An 18,554-nucleotide genomic window follows, 5' to 3' on the forward strand; every position below is an offset into this window, starting at 1 on the left:
ATTGCACCCAAGTTAGAGTAAAGTGGTGTGCCCTGCTGTTCCAGATTAAACTCCAAACACAAGACAGACGGTCAAAAGATGTCTGACACCCCGCAGTCCCCGGCCCCCGAGAGTCCCACCACTTGGCACAACGGGGACCACACCCAGCGAAGCCGCAACGGCAAGGCCGGCAGACTCAACCACACCGATGGCGAGAAAGGGAACGATGTATGTAATCTCCTCTATTTTGTTTCCTCACACACACACCACCCCCTCCCACCCGGCCTCCCTCCGGTGGTATTTGTCGCAGCCCCCTGCAAATGAGTTTTAACTTGCTCTCTTGTGTTGGTTCACATGAATTCTCATCTAAGACACTGAGAGGTTTGTGTTCTTTTATTAGTTTTTCCTAGGTCATAGCTCAGTTATTATTATTATAATTATTATTATTAATGGTATTATTTTCAACATGTCAAAGACAAACCTTTTCGCAAAACTCGCCGCTCCTGCTGCTTTGTTTCTGGCTCTCTTTGACTCCTGTCATCTTGTGTTTCTTTTTTAAAAAATTCTTTTCTTTCCTTTTCTTTTGTTTGTTTGTTTTTTGCTTTTGTTCTTGTTATTTGCCAGTAATACAGGGAGGGAGCAAAGAGAAGAAAAGTTTAAGTGTTTCCGTTCAAGTATATACTCTCTGAGTCACACAGCATTAGCATACCACACCTCGGATGGGGATCCGAGCCACATTGGTGCATAAAGTCTCCAAACAAAGGAGCAGAAAACGATATGTTGTGGAGTTGTGTGATTTTCTCTCCGTCACAAGGCCCAAACCTGCGAAGAAATATCAACTCAGGTGTGATAAGTTTTACGCCAGATAAAGACTTAATTAATCAGCATTGAAAGAGCCGCAATCTGATTTCTGACAGTGCTATAAAGTGATAGCAATCTGCAAATTCTCCTCAAACAGAATAATCCAATTACTTACTGGAAAGTCTGAATCCAAGCAGGCCAGAATGAGTTATAGCAAACTTTTAAGTGGTAGCTGAGTATCCTGGCACATATGGAAGATTTAAAAAAAAAAAGGAAAGAAGGAAGAAGAAATAAAGAGAAATGCAAACATGGATTTGCTGTGTCATAATTAAAAAGGTAAGAAAAATTACCTTATGACTTATTTATTAAACATTTTTTTAGACATAAAAGTCAGTGAAGCTAAAGTGAGGATATCTTTAACGTAATTAAAAATCAGTGCCCAAGTAATTACAAATCAGAAAGTTTGCTCTCAAAAATGAGCACTCAAAGACTTTTGATTTAAAAGCTTTGGGTATTTATGATTTTATTATTACTTATTTTGGGGTGACTATTGCATTTTTTTTTTAAATTAATCAGATCTGACTGGTGATCTAAACAGTTAAAGACGATTTTGATAATATTTAAAATTGACTTTTACATCTTTCTTTGATACAGTGACTGTATTAAAGCACAGGATTCAATGATGAGGTAATAAACAGACGAGTGATTAGTAACACTTTCAAAGTTGACACCCTTTTGCATGATTTAAATGAACAACTAAACACAGGAATACAAGAGTAGAAAATGTATGTCACGTCAATATCTTTTGAATTTTAAAAAGCTGTCGATAACTGCTTTTTATTTACATGTGGGTGGCAGCACTACATTTTCATGAACAGTGTGAGGGAGGCTTTCCTTTATTTAGACTGGGAGACATCACATATGCCAGAAATGAAAAGAAATCAACTGGCCAATCACAGTGTCATGTTTTTTCTTTAGGCTCGCCAGCTGCAGGGATGCTACATTTGACTTTATATTTACATTTTTGATTGTGGATGCTAATAACAGTCAAACACAAGCGATAAATAACGGTATCTTTAACTTGTGTTTCATGTAAATATGACACCGCAAGTTTGTTTTGGCTCAAGGTTCTTTAAATCTTTCATACATGTCTAAATCCTGCACTGCATTAAAAGTGAGTTATAACCCCAGTTCCAAAAAACTTAAGATTCTGTGTAAATGTAAATAACAGAGGGTGATTATTTGCAAATGTCATAAATACATGTTTTATTCACAATAGATAACAAAAAATGTACCAAATGTATAAACTGAGAACATAAAAAAAAGTTACTTTGAATTTGATGACAGCAACGTATCCCAAAAAACTGGGAACAGGGCCATGCTTGAGGAGACCAGCTGCTGGACTTTTGGGAGAGCAATGTTGTCCCATTCTTGTCTGTTATAGGATTACAGCTGCTCAACAGTTCTGGGTCTTCTTTTTCTTACCGTTATTTTCATTATGTGCCTTGTGTGTTCAGTTAGTGAAAGGTCTGGACTACAGGAAGGCCAGTTCATCACCCCAACTCTTCTACTATAAAGTCATACTGTTGTAATAAATTAGATACATCATGTGGTTTAGCATCACTTTGATATGTGAGTTCTCTAAACCCTGTATGTAAATTATAAAACTGATTGTGCTTTTCACAATGTGCAAGCTCACTTCCATAGGCACTAATGCACCCCCATACCATCAGAGATGCAGACTTCTAAGCAAGAGCTAACAACAAGTTGGATGCTCCTTCTCCTCTTTAGCCCAGATGCAATGCCCATGTTTTCCAAAAAGAATGTTTTTTTCTTCATTGGAGCTTCACCCTGTGTTCACAGAAAGCGATTTCCGGAAATGTTCCTGAACCCATGAGGTGATTACAAGGATAGAATCATACCTGTTTTTAGTACAGTGCTGCCTAAGGGTTCAAAGATCATAGGCATTCAGTATTGATTTTTGGCCTTGTCCACTGTGCACAGACATTTCTTCCGATTCTCTGATTCTTTTGGTGGTACTATGTACTGTAGATGATGAGATCTTCTAAACTATATGTTGATGGGCCTTATTCTGAAATTCTTTTACAATTTATAGATGCTGTGTTTTTGCAGCCTGGTGAACATTTGATATGTGTTGCTGCCATCAAATTCAGAAGAGGCTAATGAGTCAAATGTCTTAGTTTAAACATTTGATATAGCTTCTGTGTTTTCTGCTGTTAATAAAATATGGGTTTATGAGATTTGAAAATCATTGCATTCTGTTTTTATCAAAAAATTTAGACAGCTACTCGGTATTTTTGAAATCGGATTTGCATAAAAACATGTCACTCGTCATGTCACAGTCCTTTAAGGAATGATGGGTTAATTACTCTGTTCTTCAAATGAAAAACTCCACTGCAAGCTCACAGTAGACTGACAGAGGATAACATGGTATAAATCATAAATGTAGTCTTCCCTGTCTGTTCAGGCTGAAGCTGCTCGTTGTTTGTTTTGGTATTTTCGAACATTACCATGTTTATGAGCCCCTGATTACCTGACAGACAAAGACAAACCCTTTGATGAGCTTTAAATTGCTTACTGCTATTATGGAAGCATCCCTGCTCCTCCATACTGTAAATGGGTCATTAGAGCTGTGGTTCGATGAGTGATTACACTAAAATTAAATAAAACACACCACTTAGACAAAGGGGATCACCTGTGAAATCAGCAAGCACTGATAAATATGAGTTTAAATGGGCTGCAAACACTCACTCCTGAGAACTGACACCTTCTATTTCCTACTTCAGCTTGCATGTCTCTCTACGGGGTCTCATCTGATCTCTTTCTCTCTTTCTCTCTCTGCTTATTTCATTCATTACTTTGTTTTCCTTATCAATTTAAGTGGTGAATAAATGAATAAATGCCCAAATCTTTCTGTCTCGTTTATATAAAAAGCACTCAAATGCTTTGGAACTGGACCAAGTAGGTTAACTGGGTATGTGTTACAGTTTCTTTTTGTCAATACAATTGTCTTTCTTCTCAAGCACATGCTCTGCTCAGTGATAGATCCTCTTCTCCTCCAGGCGTCTAACAGCTCCTGGCAAACCACCAGGGGTTAAGGAGATGCTCCTCTCTGTTGCTTTACTTCACCATGTCGATGTGCATGAGGCCCCTAAGAGGCAGTATCTCTTCTGTTCCTGCCTTTTTTGTTTATACTTAATCTGGACAATGCCAAGCAAGCTCTGTTTGGTCATGTACATTTGAGCCATTCTGTTGGGAAATAGTATAAGAGGAGCGTGTAATTGTCTCACATTTTCTAAAGCAGCATCTTTGTGGCACATAAACTACCACTCTTTTTAATCTCCACCAAAAGCTCAAATATTTAAAAATTATCAAAGTGGAACATTGCACGGGAGGATGGTTATGAGTGACAGATCCTGGATCTAACTGAAGTCTGATTTTACTGCAGCAGTTGTGTGACTAAGCAAATGTTCTGCATAGCAGCTCTGGTTTTACTATCTATCATCTCAGTTTGTGTTCCTGTAGCCATCCTGTAGCTCTGTTTGAAGCAGTCTTATTCACTGTGTGGGAGGGAGCCCCTCAGATGTCCCAGAGGAAAGCTCAGAGTAACAGCTGTGTGCTGTTAAGCTGCTGTTGGGCCAAACTAACCAGTCAGTCCATCTGTCCAAAGCCTTCTCTCTGGAAAAACACAGCATGCAGTTTGAAAATCATTCTAATTCAAGGTAAATTTTAATTTTATTTGCTCTTTACTGCTCCTTGTTGCCACTGGAGAAAAACACCCACTACAACAGTGGCTATTTTTTTATTTAAATCTTCAAGATGAGCATTTCCTAACTGTTTGTGGGAATGGAAATTCAAATCAACTCTATTTAATTTTAGCTCAATTCCAGATATTTTATTTATATAGTACCAAATCACAGAAACGGTCACCTCAAGGTGTTTTATATTGTAAGGTAAAGATCCTACAATAATACAGAGCATGACCGACTATGAGCAAGCACTTGGCGACAATGGGAAGGAAAAACTCTGTTTTAACAGGAAGAAACCTTCATCAGAACCAGACTCAGGGAGGGGCGGGCCATCTGCTGCAACCAGCTACAACAGGAAGAAGACACAATACAAATAAGCAGTTTATCTGTATTTATTTATTTGCTAATAGAATAATTATTTATTACAAGTTTAACTGCAAAACAGATTTTTACCTAACTGCCCTTTGAAAACCACTTGTGAGGATCTCACCATTTTGTTTGGATAAATTGGATTAACACAATGTGTTCCCTAAAACTGTGCAATGTGTGGGTCTCCTCAAGGTCAGTTTATAGCATCATATCTCAAAAATGACAAAATCTAAATACAAAATGCCAAAAGAGAGCAATACACTAATACAGCTTGCAGTCTAGTCTGCAGAAGTTGGAGATAAAGAAAAAAGAAAGCAACAAAGGCGACTTTCTTTAATTCTATCATGCCACGGGGGCGGGGGGGGGGGGGCAGTAATGAGCCAATCTGAGCTAGGCTCATCAGATTTAATCAAACAACAAGAAATGACAATAAAGACAAACTATTTATAATTTATCTAACTATACTGTTTTTTTTTCCAGAGGTAAGGCTTCTACTAACTGATCCATCCTGCAGCATCCCTAGGCTTTTCTATAGGAAGCATCCATTTCTGCCTCCTCCACAGTGGATGAAACGGTCCCAAAAGGGCTAATTTCTTCCTGCGCATTATTAATGGTTATCTTTAAACACGATTACATGGACTTTTGAAAATAGGACATCTTGCACCTTAATTAACACGATTTTTTTTTAAAGGGACTCAAGCCATTTTGATTGAAAGCTCTCTGTACACACTAACAGTTTAAACAGCAGCTCAGAAAAGCTCCTTAAGGCGCCCTCTTGTTGTACCTGTGTTTATGGTGATAAACACAAAGGAATGCCTGGAAGAAAGCTGGGCTGACGTCCAAAAATAAAGTACAGAGTAGACCAGTGCTGTTCCTACTGTTGCTGCTGCTGCTGGAGAAGACCCAGGCCAAAATGTGACTGGGGTCCCTTTCAGATGTGCTGACTCTTTAGTTTGTCAATCTTAGCAGTGACTGCTCCCCTCCAGCACTCTTTTTAAGCCCCTCCTCCTCTTTCCTACCCGATCATCTGTGTCCTGTGTGACTCACATCTCACTCTCGTTGTCCTGCCATTTTTCTTCCCGCCAGCTCTGCATGACCCCCCCCCCCTTCCTATTCCTCCTCCTTCTTCTCCTCCTCCTCTGTCTCCATTTAGCAATTCTACTCTACATGGATGTCCACTAACATTAACTCTGTCCCTCTCTGTCCTCCCTCCCCTGTTTTGATACAAATATGGCTGCATTTGTACAAGCGAAAAAGACAGAGCAAATCATGTAGTTTATAGATTCATCCTTTGTTTTGAATTTGAATTTGATTTTGAATTCCATCTGATTTTGATTTTTACTTTCCCCCCTCTATTTTTCTTTCTTTTTTTTCCTTTTTTTGTTTTTGTTTGGTTTAATTTATTCTCAGTCTCTGGACTAAATATGTAGCGCTGATACTAAAAGAGGTCATTGTCTTTTTCCCATTTTCGCTGCGGAGAACATTCCTTTCTCCTCTTTTTTTCCTTTTTTTCTTTCTTTCCTGTTTTTTGTTGATATTGCATACGTGTCACTGATTGAAATGGAAGGTAGGTAATGCTTTGCCTACGCACGTGATCTTTATGCAGATGAGAATGTGACAAGCACCCTAGCCTGAGTGACGTCAGTGTTTCTCTCTCAATCTCTCTCTTTCTCTCTCTCTCTTTCTGTTGTTTACCAATGGTCTTTAACCAAATTAATTTGACTTCATCAATTATGATTTGACTCTTAAAAGATTGGATTACGTAGCGCTCTGGTTTTTCTCTTTCCTGCTTAATTTCATCCTGAAGTCCAGTATCCAGCTTTATCTTCCAGGTCCATTTCTGTCCATTTATTTTTCTTTTCTCTCTGTTCTGGTAGAATGCATTCCTGTTTGTCCAGCATCTCTCTGTTTGTTGGTGAATTAGTACATTCGTCTTTTGATTTTCACCATATTGATTTCCTCGACTGTTTCCAATAACTGTCTTAAGCACAAGTGGTTGTGTTTTCCTATTATTACGCTTAGTTGTCTCCTCTCTAGTGGAGAACGGTGCTTTTGTTGTATCTTCAGATAGCAGCTCAGACAGAACAGGATAATGCATGCAGAAGACCCAGCTGTATTTGCTTTCAGACAAAGCGCCTTTTGGAGATTAACCTTCTGGCCTGCTTACAGTGAGCAGTGCATTAATGTGCATCACAAATTTTAGTCCCTAAACTCCCACTGTAATGCTAATTCTATTTTTTGTCCTATGCTTAAAATAGAGGTTCTCTCTACATACTGTTTAAGGATGACAGCACTCTAGTTTTTATTATATCATGAAATCCCCTGAAAAGACCAAAGCAAACAACACAGGCTGTCTGTCAATACAATTCTTGTACCCAGTCTGTTGTACATTCTTACCGAAGGTGCAATAATTTATGAATGGGGCCCAATAGTTCCATTTCCACAAACAGTTTCATTTGGTAAGACTTTACAACAAAAATCATTTTTATTTATATTGTGCTAGTTAACAGTTAGAATTGTCTTAAGGTCCTTTATGTTGTAAGGTAAAAGAAATCCCCAACAATCAGATGCCTGTGGGCAGCACTTGGTAACTGTAGGGAAGAAAAACTGACTTTTAACAGTAAGAGACCCCTGACAGAACCAGGTTAAGGGAAGAGAAGCCATTGAAGCTAGACACAAAAGTGAAGTGAAGACATGTTCACAGTAATGATGCTGATGTTTAGTACTTAGCTCTTAGTTTGCTGTACACAAAGTACAGCTGAGGCTGACGGGAATGTTGTAAACTGAAGTATTGGATTGCATTTTAATTTATTTAGGCTTTATCCCTGTCATCAATTTATCAACCAAATTTCATGACAATCTAGCTAATGACAATACACTGAAACTAGTTGGTGGTGGTTGATAGTGTGCCAGAGAATCTGGGAACTGGAAATATCTAATTCAGAGTTTACATTTTTCTGTCTCGAGCAAAGTGGTAAATGAAGCTGCTATTGCCATGCTAGTGGCTCTGCGTAGGGGACAGTGCTCTCCTAATATCCTTTCTGGCCATTATAATTTCCAGAGTAAATGTTGCATGTCATGGGAACTATTTTTAACCGTGCGTTAACACACATTTGGTGCACTAGGACCTCTGAAATGCACTGCATGTGAATGTGTGTGCTTTCTCCAAAGTAAACTGCTCGGCCCATTTTCATGCCAATGAAATAAGAGATTACCCAGTGAACTGGCTGCCCTGCTAAAATAAATTAAGTGCAGTTTATTCGGGACCACTAAAGTCAGGTGTTATTTCCTTATACACTCATTTATTTTTGGCAGCATGTCATTGTTCTGCTCCCCCCCCTCCACACACACACACACACACACACACACACACCACCCTTCAAGCTTTACAAGGAAAGCAAGAGGTGGGAAACCCTGGGACAGAACAGCTATTAATGACAAACAGCTGATTTAAACACTGATTTAAAAACAGCATAAAAAGGAGGAACTGGGATATAGATGGGTTGCAAAGTGGCTTGCAGATGCAAAGCAACTATGAGCAGAAAAACCCAACCAAAAATTGTTTTGGTCTTTTTGTGGGATTTACAAAAGTGTATGATATTGTCTGCTTTATACCCTTTAAAGCTTTGCCAATTTTTGTTAGCTTCAAGGTCATTCCTGACTCTAAAAAAAATCACTGATTTGGGTAAAATGTCTAGTTTTTTAAGCCTATTAATACAGCACTCTCTAATGTAGCAACAACTCCCTGGAACTACATGTAATAGCAAAATCCTGCTAGTGTGAGAACTGTAAGTGTCCTGTATGAAAGAGATGAAAGAGTCCACAAGCACGAACACTGAGATAGATAACTAGCAAACATGTCAGGCTGTCTCATTATATAAAGCACACTAAGAGCAAAAAGGTAAAGGAAGTATCTTTAACTCTCACCGACCCGTTGCTCTGTGATGTTTAGGAAGGTGACTGGGCCCAGAGGATTTAACTCTCTGTGTGAGGGACTCCCTGCACATTGTGGTTTTCCTCTTTGCTTTTCAGTTCTTTTCTATTGATTTCCATGCATTGTCTCATGAGTCACTGGCAGGGAAGGGTTTTGTGTCTTTTTCTCTTGCATTTTGTGAATCTAATGATGCACTTATGTTGCCCCACTTTTCCCTTTTCTTCATACCTTACCTACTAAAGGAGGGAATACCACTTTATTGGTAAGTGGATGTTAACCAGAAGGGAGTTAAACACGAGTAACCATTAAAAAAAAAACAAAGAAAATGGGTCGCTGTTCACATCTCAGCAATTGTCTTCAGGAAAAAAAATCCAGAAAGAGAAAATTGAGTAGCAGAAGATTTGTTTTCTGATTCGATTGATACAATAATTGTGATCTTTATTTTGTTCCTTCCATTTCTGTGATGTTCCGTCAAGTTGTCTTCTCTTTCTGTTTCGTTTCTTTTTTTAACCATTACTGAAAAAACTGAAGAAGTCCTCTGTTTCTACTCTACAAAATCTGTAGCTCTCTACTTTCTGCCTCTGCTCTTAAACTTATTTGGTTCACAGTTTTGTTTTGTTTCTTTTTTCTACCCTGTCTTCCCCCTCTTCCTAGATTTTTTTTGTTTGTTTTTGCGATTATGATTTCTTCAACTCATTATGGTTTTGCATGCCAAGTATTGCATGCGCTGCACCATAGAGGACTATCTATAAGCCATATGGAGAAAACCTAGATCTTTTTCTTTTAGATGTTTACCTTCTTTTGGCAAGTACACCATAGCTCTCAATTACCAACTTGAAAACTCTCTGATGCTATTTTTATGCTTTTTTTTCTTTTTTCTTTTCTTTTTTTTCCCTTTTGTTGGTCATCATTTCTCTACAGAAGTTCCACATGCTGACTGCCAGCTCTGCAAGCGTCCAGTCATCTCTGCTGAGAGAGCACAAGATCCACAGCACCCCTATCAGGAACCAGATGGGAAAGATGTGTGTGGCAGAAGATGCTGGGAGTGTCGATGGCAGGGGCACAGCTATAGGGAGCTCTCTGAGCAAGGCGTCAGGGAGGAGAGGAGGCCAGAGAGGTCAGAATAAGAGCTCCCACTCCCCTGCTCACAGCAGTGACTCGACCCACTCCCAGCACAACCATACTTACAGAGGGAGGAGCTCTCGTCACCACAGAAAGTAAGCCTTCCATTGCAGTTGTGCACTTTCAGGCTCTTATCACTACTGGACCTCACCGCTTTGGCTTTGCAAATGAGAGAGAACTGTTTGACATCTGCTGGATTATACTTCCCATTCCCCCAGGGGAAAAGGTGGCCACTCTTCCAAGAGACACCACCAATCCAGTCGGGGTCAGGCACGCCACCGGAGCACATCAGCGTCTCCAGGGCACCAATCACACACGTCAGCCAACAAAGTCGGGAGCAAGGCAAACCTCCGACAGCGCAGCAGCTCCTGGAGCAGCGGGCGTTCATCCTCGCCCTCTGCCTCCAAAGACAGAGGACCCAGCAAGGCCAAGTCCCCGCACAACAGGCAGAACACCTCCAGGTGAGCCACTGTCTGATGTACAGGGAGTGCAGAATTATTAGGCAAGTTGTATTTTTGAGGAATAATTTTATTATTGAACAACAACCATGTTCTCAATGAACCCAAAAAACTCATTAATAGCAAAGCTGAATGTTTCTGGAAGTAGTTTTTAGTTTTAGCTATTTTAGGGGGATATCTGTGTGTGCAGGTGACTATTACTGTGCATAATTATTAGGCAACTTAACAAAAAACAAATATATACCCATTTCAATTATTTATTTTTACCAGTGAAACCAATATAACATCTCCACATTCACAAATATACATTTCTGACATTCAAAAACAAAACAAAAACAAATCAGCGACCAATATAGCCACCTTTCTTTGCAAGGACACTCAAAAGCCTGCCATCCATGGATTCTGTCAGTGTTTTGATCTGTTCACCATCAACATTGCGTGCAGCAGCAACCACAGCCTCCCAGACACTGTTCAGAGAGGTGTACTGTTTTCCCTCCTTGTAAATCTCACATTTGATGATGGACCACAGGTTCTCAATGGGGTTCAGATCAGGTGAACAAGGTGGCCATGTCATTCGTTTTTCTTCTTTTATACCCTTTCTTGCCAGCCACGCTGTGGAGTACTTGGACGCGTGTGATGGAGCATTGTCCTGCATGAAAATCATGTTTTTCTTGAAGGATGCAGACTTCTTCCTGTACCACTGCTTGAAGAAGGTGTCTTCCAGAAACTGGCAGTAGGACTGGGAGTTGAGCTTGACTCCAGTGGTGGTCGTCTTTCAGCCTTTCTTACCTTGGCCATGTCTCTGAGTATTGCACACCTTGTGCTTTTGGGCACTCCAGTGATGTTGCAGCTCTGAAATATGGCCAAACTGGTGGCAAGTGGCATCTTGGCAGCTGCACGCTTGACTTTTCTCAGTTCATGGGCAGTTATTTTGCACCTTGGTTTTTCCACACGCTTCTTGCGACCCTGTTGACTATTTTGAATGAAACGCTTGATTGGTCGATGATCACGCTTCAGAAGCTTTGCAATTTTGAGACTGCTGCATCCCTCTGCAAGATATCTCACTATTTTTGGCTTTTCTGAGCCTGTCAAGTCCTTCCTTTGACCCATTTTGCCAAAGGAAAGGACGTTGCCTAATAATTATGCACACCTGATATAGGGTGTTGATGTCATTAGACCACACCCCTTCTCATTACAGCGATGCACATCACCTAATATGCTTAATTGGTAGTAGGCTTTCGAGCATATACAGCTTGGAGTAAGACAACATGCATGAAGAGGATGAAGTGGACAAAATACTCATTTGCCTAATAATTCTGCACTCCCTGTATAGTAGATTTATAATATGCTCCCATTGGTCGATGTCATTGCTGGTGTGACTGATTTGTGTGTCACACAGGGACAGGGAGAGTGCCAACCGCTCTGACACCGACAGCCGAGCTCGCCGCCGTTCACGCAGCTACTCACCTATCCGCAAAAGAAGAAGAGATTCACCCAGCTTCATGGAGGCTCGCAGGATCACCAGGTAACGCCACATGATTAAACACACTTCTCCTCCACATTGTGTGTGTGTTTCAGCTCTTCCCTGCAAGGACCAAGCCCCAGAATAACACAGCCATGTATCTTGTTCTTTCTCACAGGCCTGAGTGGCTCTTAAATATGAGACACTTTAATGTGTTACACTTAAAGCATGTCCCATGATTTGGCAGGATGGTACTCATGCTGGGGTAAAAGTCATTCTTTCATAGCTTCAAATTACAACAAAGGCAGGCAAAAGAAATAAAGAGAAGGGATTTTGCTTCTGTTTCAACTCACGACTGGTCATTTTTAAGAAACCCATTAAGAGCCATTAAATCCTTTATGTGGAATAAAAATGAAAAACCACAGGCATAAATGGATGCAGTCATTATAAGGGTGGAGCTCTGGTAGACAGAAAATGTTACCTCCTGCTTTTAACATCTATTTCAGACTTTCTATGGGCATCATGAGGGCATCATGGTCACTGTCCTTTATGTTTGGGTTTTTACTCTGCCATCATGTTTCATTTCCTTTAGAGATGACATACCATGTGTAATAGTTTTGTACTTTCATTTACTGCAATGTCCCTCACTAAACAAGTTTTTATTATTGCCTAACTATAGCACTAGAGAATTGAAATACTGTATGAATTAAAAGCAAACATGCTACCAACAAAAACTACAAATCATATGGTGTTTCTGAGTCATTTCAGTAGAAAGATTGAACTGAAACTGCAAAAAATGTGCCTTTTGGTGATACCTGGGACCAGATACATACAGCTCTGTGTAGACTTACAACTAAAACTGTGAGTACACAAAAGCAGAAATGCAAGTGAAATTGCCTGTTTTGCTTTATAGTAAATTCCACCTTGGTTTGACTTGCCAACATCCAAATATCAGTTTGAGTGTTTATGTATCAGGCCTAGTAATGTTAATGTCTAGTTCATGAAAACAAATGAAAACCTGCAATGACCAGTTGGCAATGTCTGCCCACAGTCCCACTGAGACATGGATAGTGTCTCCCACACCTGAATCAATGAACTTGTGTAAAGTCAAGTTCCAGGAACAGCATAAAGTCTGACACCGTCTGAGGATTTGATCCTCGTACCTAAAAGCAGTCAGGGTGCACTGGGTTAACCCTGTAACGCCAAGTGGATCATATTTGATACATGAGTTTTTTACCTTAAAAACTTGACACACACAATCAGATACACACAGTGTTACTGCGAACAAACTGCACGATATAGCAAAAATGACACAAATTGAAACATAAATTATATTATGATCTTATTTTTTGTTATTTGTTAGAAGGTTCAATAAACACTTGAATTTGAATTTTCTGGCAAGTATTTCATGGTTCAGGCTTTAGAGGGTCAACACATGGAAGTCTGTGTGACCCCTCCAAAGATATGCATCCCCAGACCATCACCGTCCCACTGCCACACCAGTCATGCTGGATGATGCTGTAAATGTATAACATCTGCCACAGACTCCAGACTGTTTCATGTTTCTACATGTATTCAGTGTGAACCAGCTCTTATCTGTGACGAGAACAGGGCAGCAGTGGGAGGACCTGCCAGTTCTGCTGTTTACAGGTGAAGTCTAGTTGAGCTGCATGATGGTGGACATTATGACAGTTTTGTCAGAAACATGCACATAAATAGACCACTGAAGGTCATTTTGTATTGGTCATGCTGCTGGCTCTACAGGCTTGTCCAGCTTTCCTCGTGTAATGGCCTGTATGTCCTTCACACTCTTGAGACTGTACTGTGAGATACTGCACATATGATCATGCCTTCCTGGAGGAGTTGAAAAGTTATGCTGCCTCAATGAGGTGCAGGTACTGTCTCATGCTACCAGTAGTGACAAGGACAGTAGCAAAAAGCATAAATATAGAAAAAACAGTCGGGGGATAAGGAAAGAGCATTGGTGTATAGGAAAATTATCCCCTTTGGGGGGGGGGATTGCCTTGTTGTTGCCCTTCCAGTCTACTTATTGTCGCTTTTATTTACACCAAAGCAGGTGAAATTGATTCACCATGGTTTATACTTTCTAATTGGACATGTTGACAGCTGAAGTTTGACTGTCTGTTATACTGTGATGATCAAGTCTTCCTTTTGTGAGCAGTGTAAATATGATCCAAGAAAAGTCCTTTATTCAATTTCTCTCTTAAATCCACGTGTTTGCTTAGTGCAAATCATCTACACATAAGTTAACTCTGTGTGCTGTACACATTATTTGAAGCCCAGGTACACAGATACCATTACACAGATAGAAGTGTACATCTCAGAAAGTATGTAAATATGAGATCTGAGGACCTGAAAGTGTAGAGCTAGTCACTTAAATTGATAAATGTTTTCAGTTATTGCCCTTATTTATTTTAATATTGAGTGATTTGTGACCAAAGTGCTTCAATACGAGATATAAAATAAGACGTAAGAATGAGGATGTAAAATGAAAATTAACTGAACTGAGCAAAAGATTTCATTGGTTAATTTAGTTGTTGCAGTTGTTCTATTCCATTTTAATGAGTCTCTTTTAAAACAATTTATTAGACTCATCCACATATTTGTTTCCTGCTTACTTCATAGACTTCTTAATTTATTCTCATATGATCGTTTCATTGTTACCAATAGAAATGCTTTTAGGTGCAGTTAATTATTCAGACAAACAGAAGAAGAAGAAAGTCCCACCTGCAGATAAAATGTGTTTCAGCCTCTCCCTGTGTTACCTCTGCAACCTTCTCGTTCGAGTGTAAATAGCCATGGGTGAAATGTGTGTACTTTGTTATCTTTCACTTCAGTCCTTAAAGGTCCCGACACCAGGACAACGGGCTGCTGCTGAACCCGACTGCTGCCGGCTAGTTACCCCGGTAACAGTTGCCGTGCAGCAGGACCCCGATACCGTGACTTCTGAAGTTTGGCTGAGCAGCAAATCATCAGAGCTCCCATGAGTAAACCAGGCTTCCTCCTCTGTCCTTTCTCCGCTTCTTCATCTCTTTCCTGAAACTCACTCCAACTCTAGAGCTGCACCCTGCTGTGTTTCTGCACTAATGTTGTAACACAAAGGATGCAAAGATTAAAGCGCTATCAAGGTTTATTAGAGTGGAAGCCCCCCTCTTTCCTCCACACACCTTATTGCTCATACTGTTGATTCCCACAGCCAATGTAGAAGACAAAAGCTGGGGTTGAGTTATCTACAGCGCTGCTTGTGAAATGCACCTCGTAGCCGCAGGGATACCTTGATAGCGTTTATCTCTCCCTGCACCACTGACTCTTGATTTTTATTTTCTGGGTGTTGCCCCCCACTGAGAAGATGAGGTTCTTTAAGGAACTAACGGCTAATTACTTTACAGGAAGTACTTCCAGGGTGGCTATTAACAAGGCAATCTAAGCTTGAACTTCAACTAAACACATGCATTTTTCTGCTATATGTTTGTATATGTGTTTGTGTGTGTGTGTGTGTGTGTGTGTGTGTGAGGCTGAAGAGCTTCTTTTTAACCCACATAGCTGCTCTCTTTCAGATCCTGTACTAATTACACGTCACCACTCTGAGACCTAACACTGATTGCCTTAATCATGCTTTAACATCAGATTTAACAGTCTAACCATAGGAAATAGGACTAGGACATAGGACTAACTGTTCAAACCCTTATTTTTCTCCCTCCTCCAGTGCTCGGAAGCGGCCGATCCCATACTACCGGCCTAGTCCTTCATCTTCCAGCTACGACAGCAGCCCGTCACGATCCAGCCGCAGCCGCAGCTACAGCAGCTACAGCCGCAGCAGAAGTCACAGCAGGAGCCACAGCAGGAGCCGGAGCCAGAGCTGGAGCCGCAGCCACAGCTGGAGTCGCAGCCAAAGCCGGAGCTGGAGTCGCAGCAGGAGCCGCTCCCGCAGCCACCACAGTTATTACAGCCGCAGCAGCTATGACAGCCCGGGGTTCTGATGGCAACCAGCAGAACGAGAATGAAAAAAAAAAAAAAAAAAACAGGAACAAAAGAAGGAGAAGTGCTGTTAAACCTGCTGCACTCCGGTAGATTCATTACGTATCCTTAGCAAGTCCTCAGCAGAAGCCGCACAGCTGTACAGCCCGGGATCCAAACTCCTTCACCATTCTATCTCTAACACAGAGCCTGGATCAAAGAGAGGAAAATGTATTTTGATATAGCACAATACCATGATATTGGCTGTCACTGTTCATGTCTTCTCACACATTCAAGGAAAGGTTTTTTCTTTTTTACATGTCTAAAATGAATTGGCTGAGCCCAAAGAACAAATGTATGTTAGCACTTTCCTTCTCATCTTCCACACAGCTACCAAAAATACATTCAATAACAGTTAACAACAGTTATATAAGTGTATATATATAGATATATATCAAATATATCCTGAAAAGAGGGGCTGAGTAGAAGACGAAAAGAAGGCAGACACATCGAAATCACACAGCTTACTGTACATTTCAGAGAATCACTTTGTTTTCTCTCATCAACCCCAAAGACTTCCAGTTCATCCAAGCACACAGATCAACAAAAAGAGAACAAAAGAGAAGTCAGAGGATGAATCACGAAAAGAAATAAAAATAACATTTTTTTTGTTTTTTTTAGGAGAAAACTGTATTGCATAGATTTGTCTGTACAGATGTAAACTCTCTTAAGTTTGGCTTTGTAAACTATGCACTGTATATTCCATATAGTTTGAAGAGGTATGTTCAGCATGATGCATCAGGAGAGACTCAAGGGACCTGATGGAAATGAGATGTGCCAGCAGGGTGAATCTGCCCTGCCCCTTCCCCCTGTATGTGTACGTGTTACATACTTTTACTCTTTTCCCTGTTTAAGTAATTACGTTCGTTATGCTAATCCTGTGCGAGACTGTGTGAGTGTGTGTATGTGTGTGTGAGTTTGAACCTCCTTTGCAAAGATCAACGAGGTAATGATTTACATGAGCTGCTGTATGGTACCGTACTGCAAAAAGTCTCCATGCACATTTGTGAGTTGATCTCAGCTATTTATGAAACTCGCTGTATTTATTCATTTATTTATTGGGTTATTTATTGTTTAATATATTTATCATTTTGCTGTGAAGCAGTTGGATCATGGTTTGGAGATGGGTTTGCTGCAGATGTGAGAAAAGTACTGTAAAGCTCCAAGTTATGATACAGAATCGGTTTCTTGTTGCAAAGGTTCGCTCCTGTTATCAGATCAACAAGCAGTGCACAGATTCACTGCTATGTGTTTAAGGAGCTCTGATTTTTGAGTCGGTTGAACTGAGCATTCACCCACAGTTACTCCCACGACTGCCATTATCGCATCCCCAGCCGATGTAATGACTCATGGTAACGCGGGGCTGCTGTGGCTCTGTCTGTGCCGAGGGAGGAAGATGACTCGGCCTGAAGCAGCCTGAAGAATCTATTACTCTGCTCTACTGTACATTTCCAGTCACTCCATATTTCAGTCCCTTGTATAATTGGCCACACAATTCTAGCAGAGGTCTCCCCAGTTGCTGGCTACAAAAGATAATGAGCGATGGCTTGGCAGGCACGGCAGCAGGCTGTGTCTGCACCTCCATGAGGGTGGTTAACAAACAGGTGATACAATCAGGGATCAGCCTAAGTCTTCCTTACCATTCACCCGGTCTCATGACATGCATTTCCAGTGTAACCACACTTATCCCAGCTGTGATGCTCTGCAGCCTGACCATTTATTCCAAGTATAACATCACCCCTTTGATTCTACAAATCATTCTTTGTATTGTACAAGTTATTATACCTGACAATAAACAGAAACAAATGGGGAAATGATCCAGTTTTTGAGTTCTTCTCTCTGCCTTCAGGTGCAGTCAGCGATAACTTGTTGGTGCTGTGTATGTATCTTCCTACAGATGGCACTGATGAGAACCTTGACCAAAAACATGAAGCCTCTCTCTATTAAGTAGGCTAGAATGTTCTCCAACTGGGGCTGAGAGGAAGATATGGCTTATTTTAGAGGCAGATCTCACATCCTGTGCTGTAACTTTGAGGGATTAGATTTCTTACACTGAGACCTGAGCTATATCTTCCAGAAATACTTACTTTGCCATATATATCAAATAAATTAACATAACCTCCATTTCCCTCTGAACAATTCCTCGAGATTTCTCAGTTACTATCACTGTTGTAGCTGAACTGTCAGTTTATGTTAGTTTTTTCCCTTCTCCTTCTCTGTCTGTGTAACACTGTGAGAGATAGAGGCATGTCCCTGTGACACCTGCTCACTTTGTGTCAGAAGTGTACAGCTCAATAGGACACCTTTCACAGCAGACACTTTAAGTGTCACAGCAGCAAAGTCCACTGGTGGATAGTTATTAAATTAACAGTGGCACACTTCCATCAAGACTGCCAGTAAACTGTGACCACTACCCATAAGACCAACTCAGCTAAATTAGCTGATTTTAATGTTGTAGTATCAGGTAAATGTTAAGAGGTAGGAACGTTTCTGCTGGGTTGTTGTGTGTGTGTGTGTGTGTGTGGGGGGGGATGAAAAATAATAAAGGACACTCATTTTTCAAGGTTTTGATTGGTGCGCACCTATGGTGGTGGTTCCTAAGCGCACAGGCAAAGTGAGAA

General features: G+C 40.6%; 1 protein-coding gene across 5 annotated transcripts in view; it reads left to right on the forward strand.

Annotated features, from left to right (window-relative positions):
• srrm3 (serine/arginine repetitive matrix 3) overlaps window positions 1-17,750 on the forward strand; it is a 130,333-nt gene extending 112,583 nt beyond the window's left edge. For 4 of the 5 annotated variants that reach the window (XM_084941659.1, XM_084941660.1, XM_084941661.1 and 1 more), the window contains 5 exons: window positions 45-207; window positions 9,775-10,070; window positions 10,194-10,436; window positions 11,833-11,958; window positions 15,623-17,750. In XM_084941659.1, the coding sequence (XP_084797785.1) occupies window positions 45-207; window positions 9,775-10,070; window positions 10,194-10,436; window positions 11,833-11,958; window positions 15,623-15,896 (1,102 nt within the window). In that variant the 3' untranslated portion in view covers window positions 15,897-17,750. The remainder of the gene's footprint in view (window positions 1-44; window positions 208-9,774; window positions 10,071-10,193; window positions 10,437-11,832; window positions 11,959-15,622) is intronic. The other variant, XM_084941662.1, reaches the window with a different exon arrangement.
• The last annotated feature ends 804 nt before the right edge of the window (window positions 17,751-18,554 follow it).

This window comes from Perissodus microlepis, chromosome 10, assembly GCF_051167445.1.
Source record: "Perissodus microlepis isolate ML-2025 ecotype Zambia chromosome 10, ASM5116744v1, whole genome shotgun sequence".
Taxonomy (NCBI): Eukaryota; Metazoa; Chordata; class Actinopteri; order Cichliformes; family Cichlidae; genus Perissodus; species Perissodus microlepis.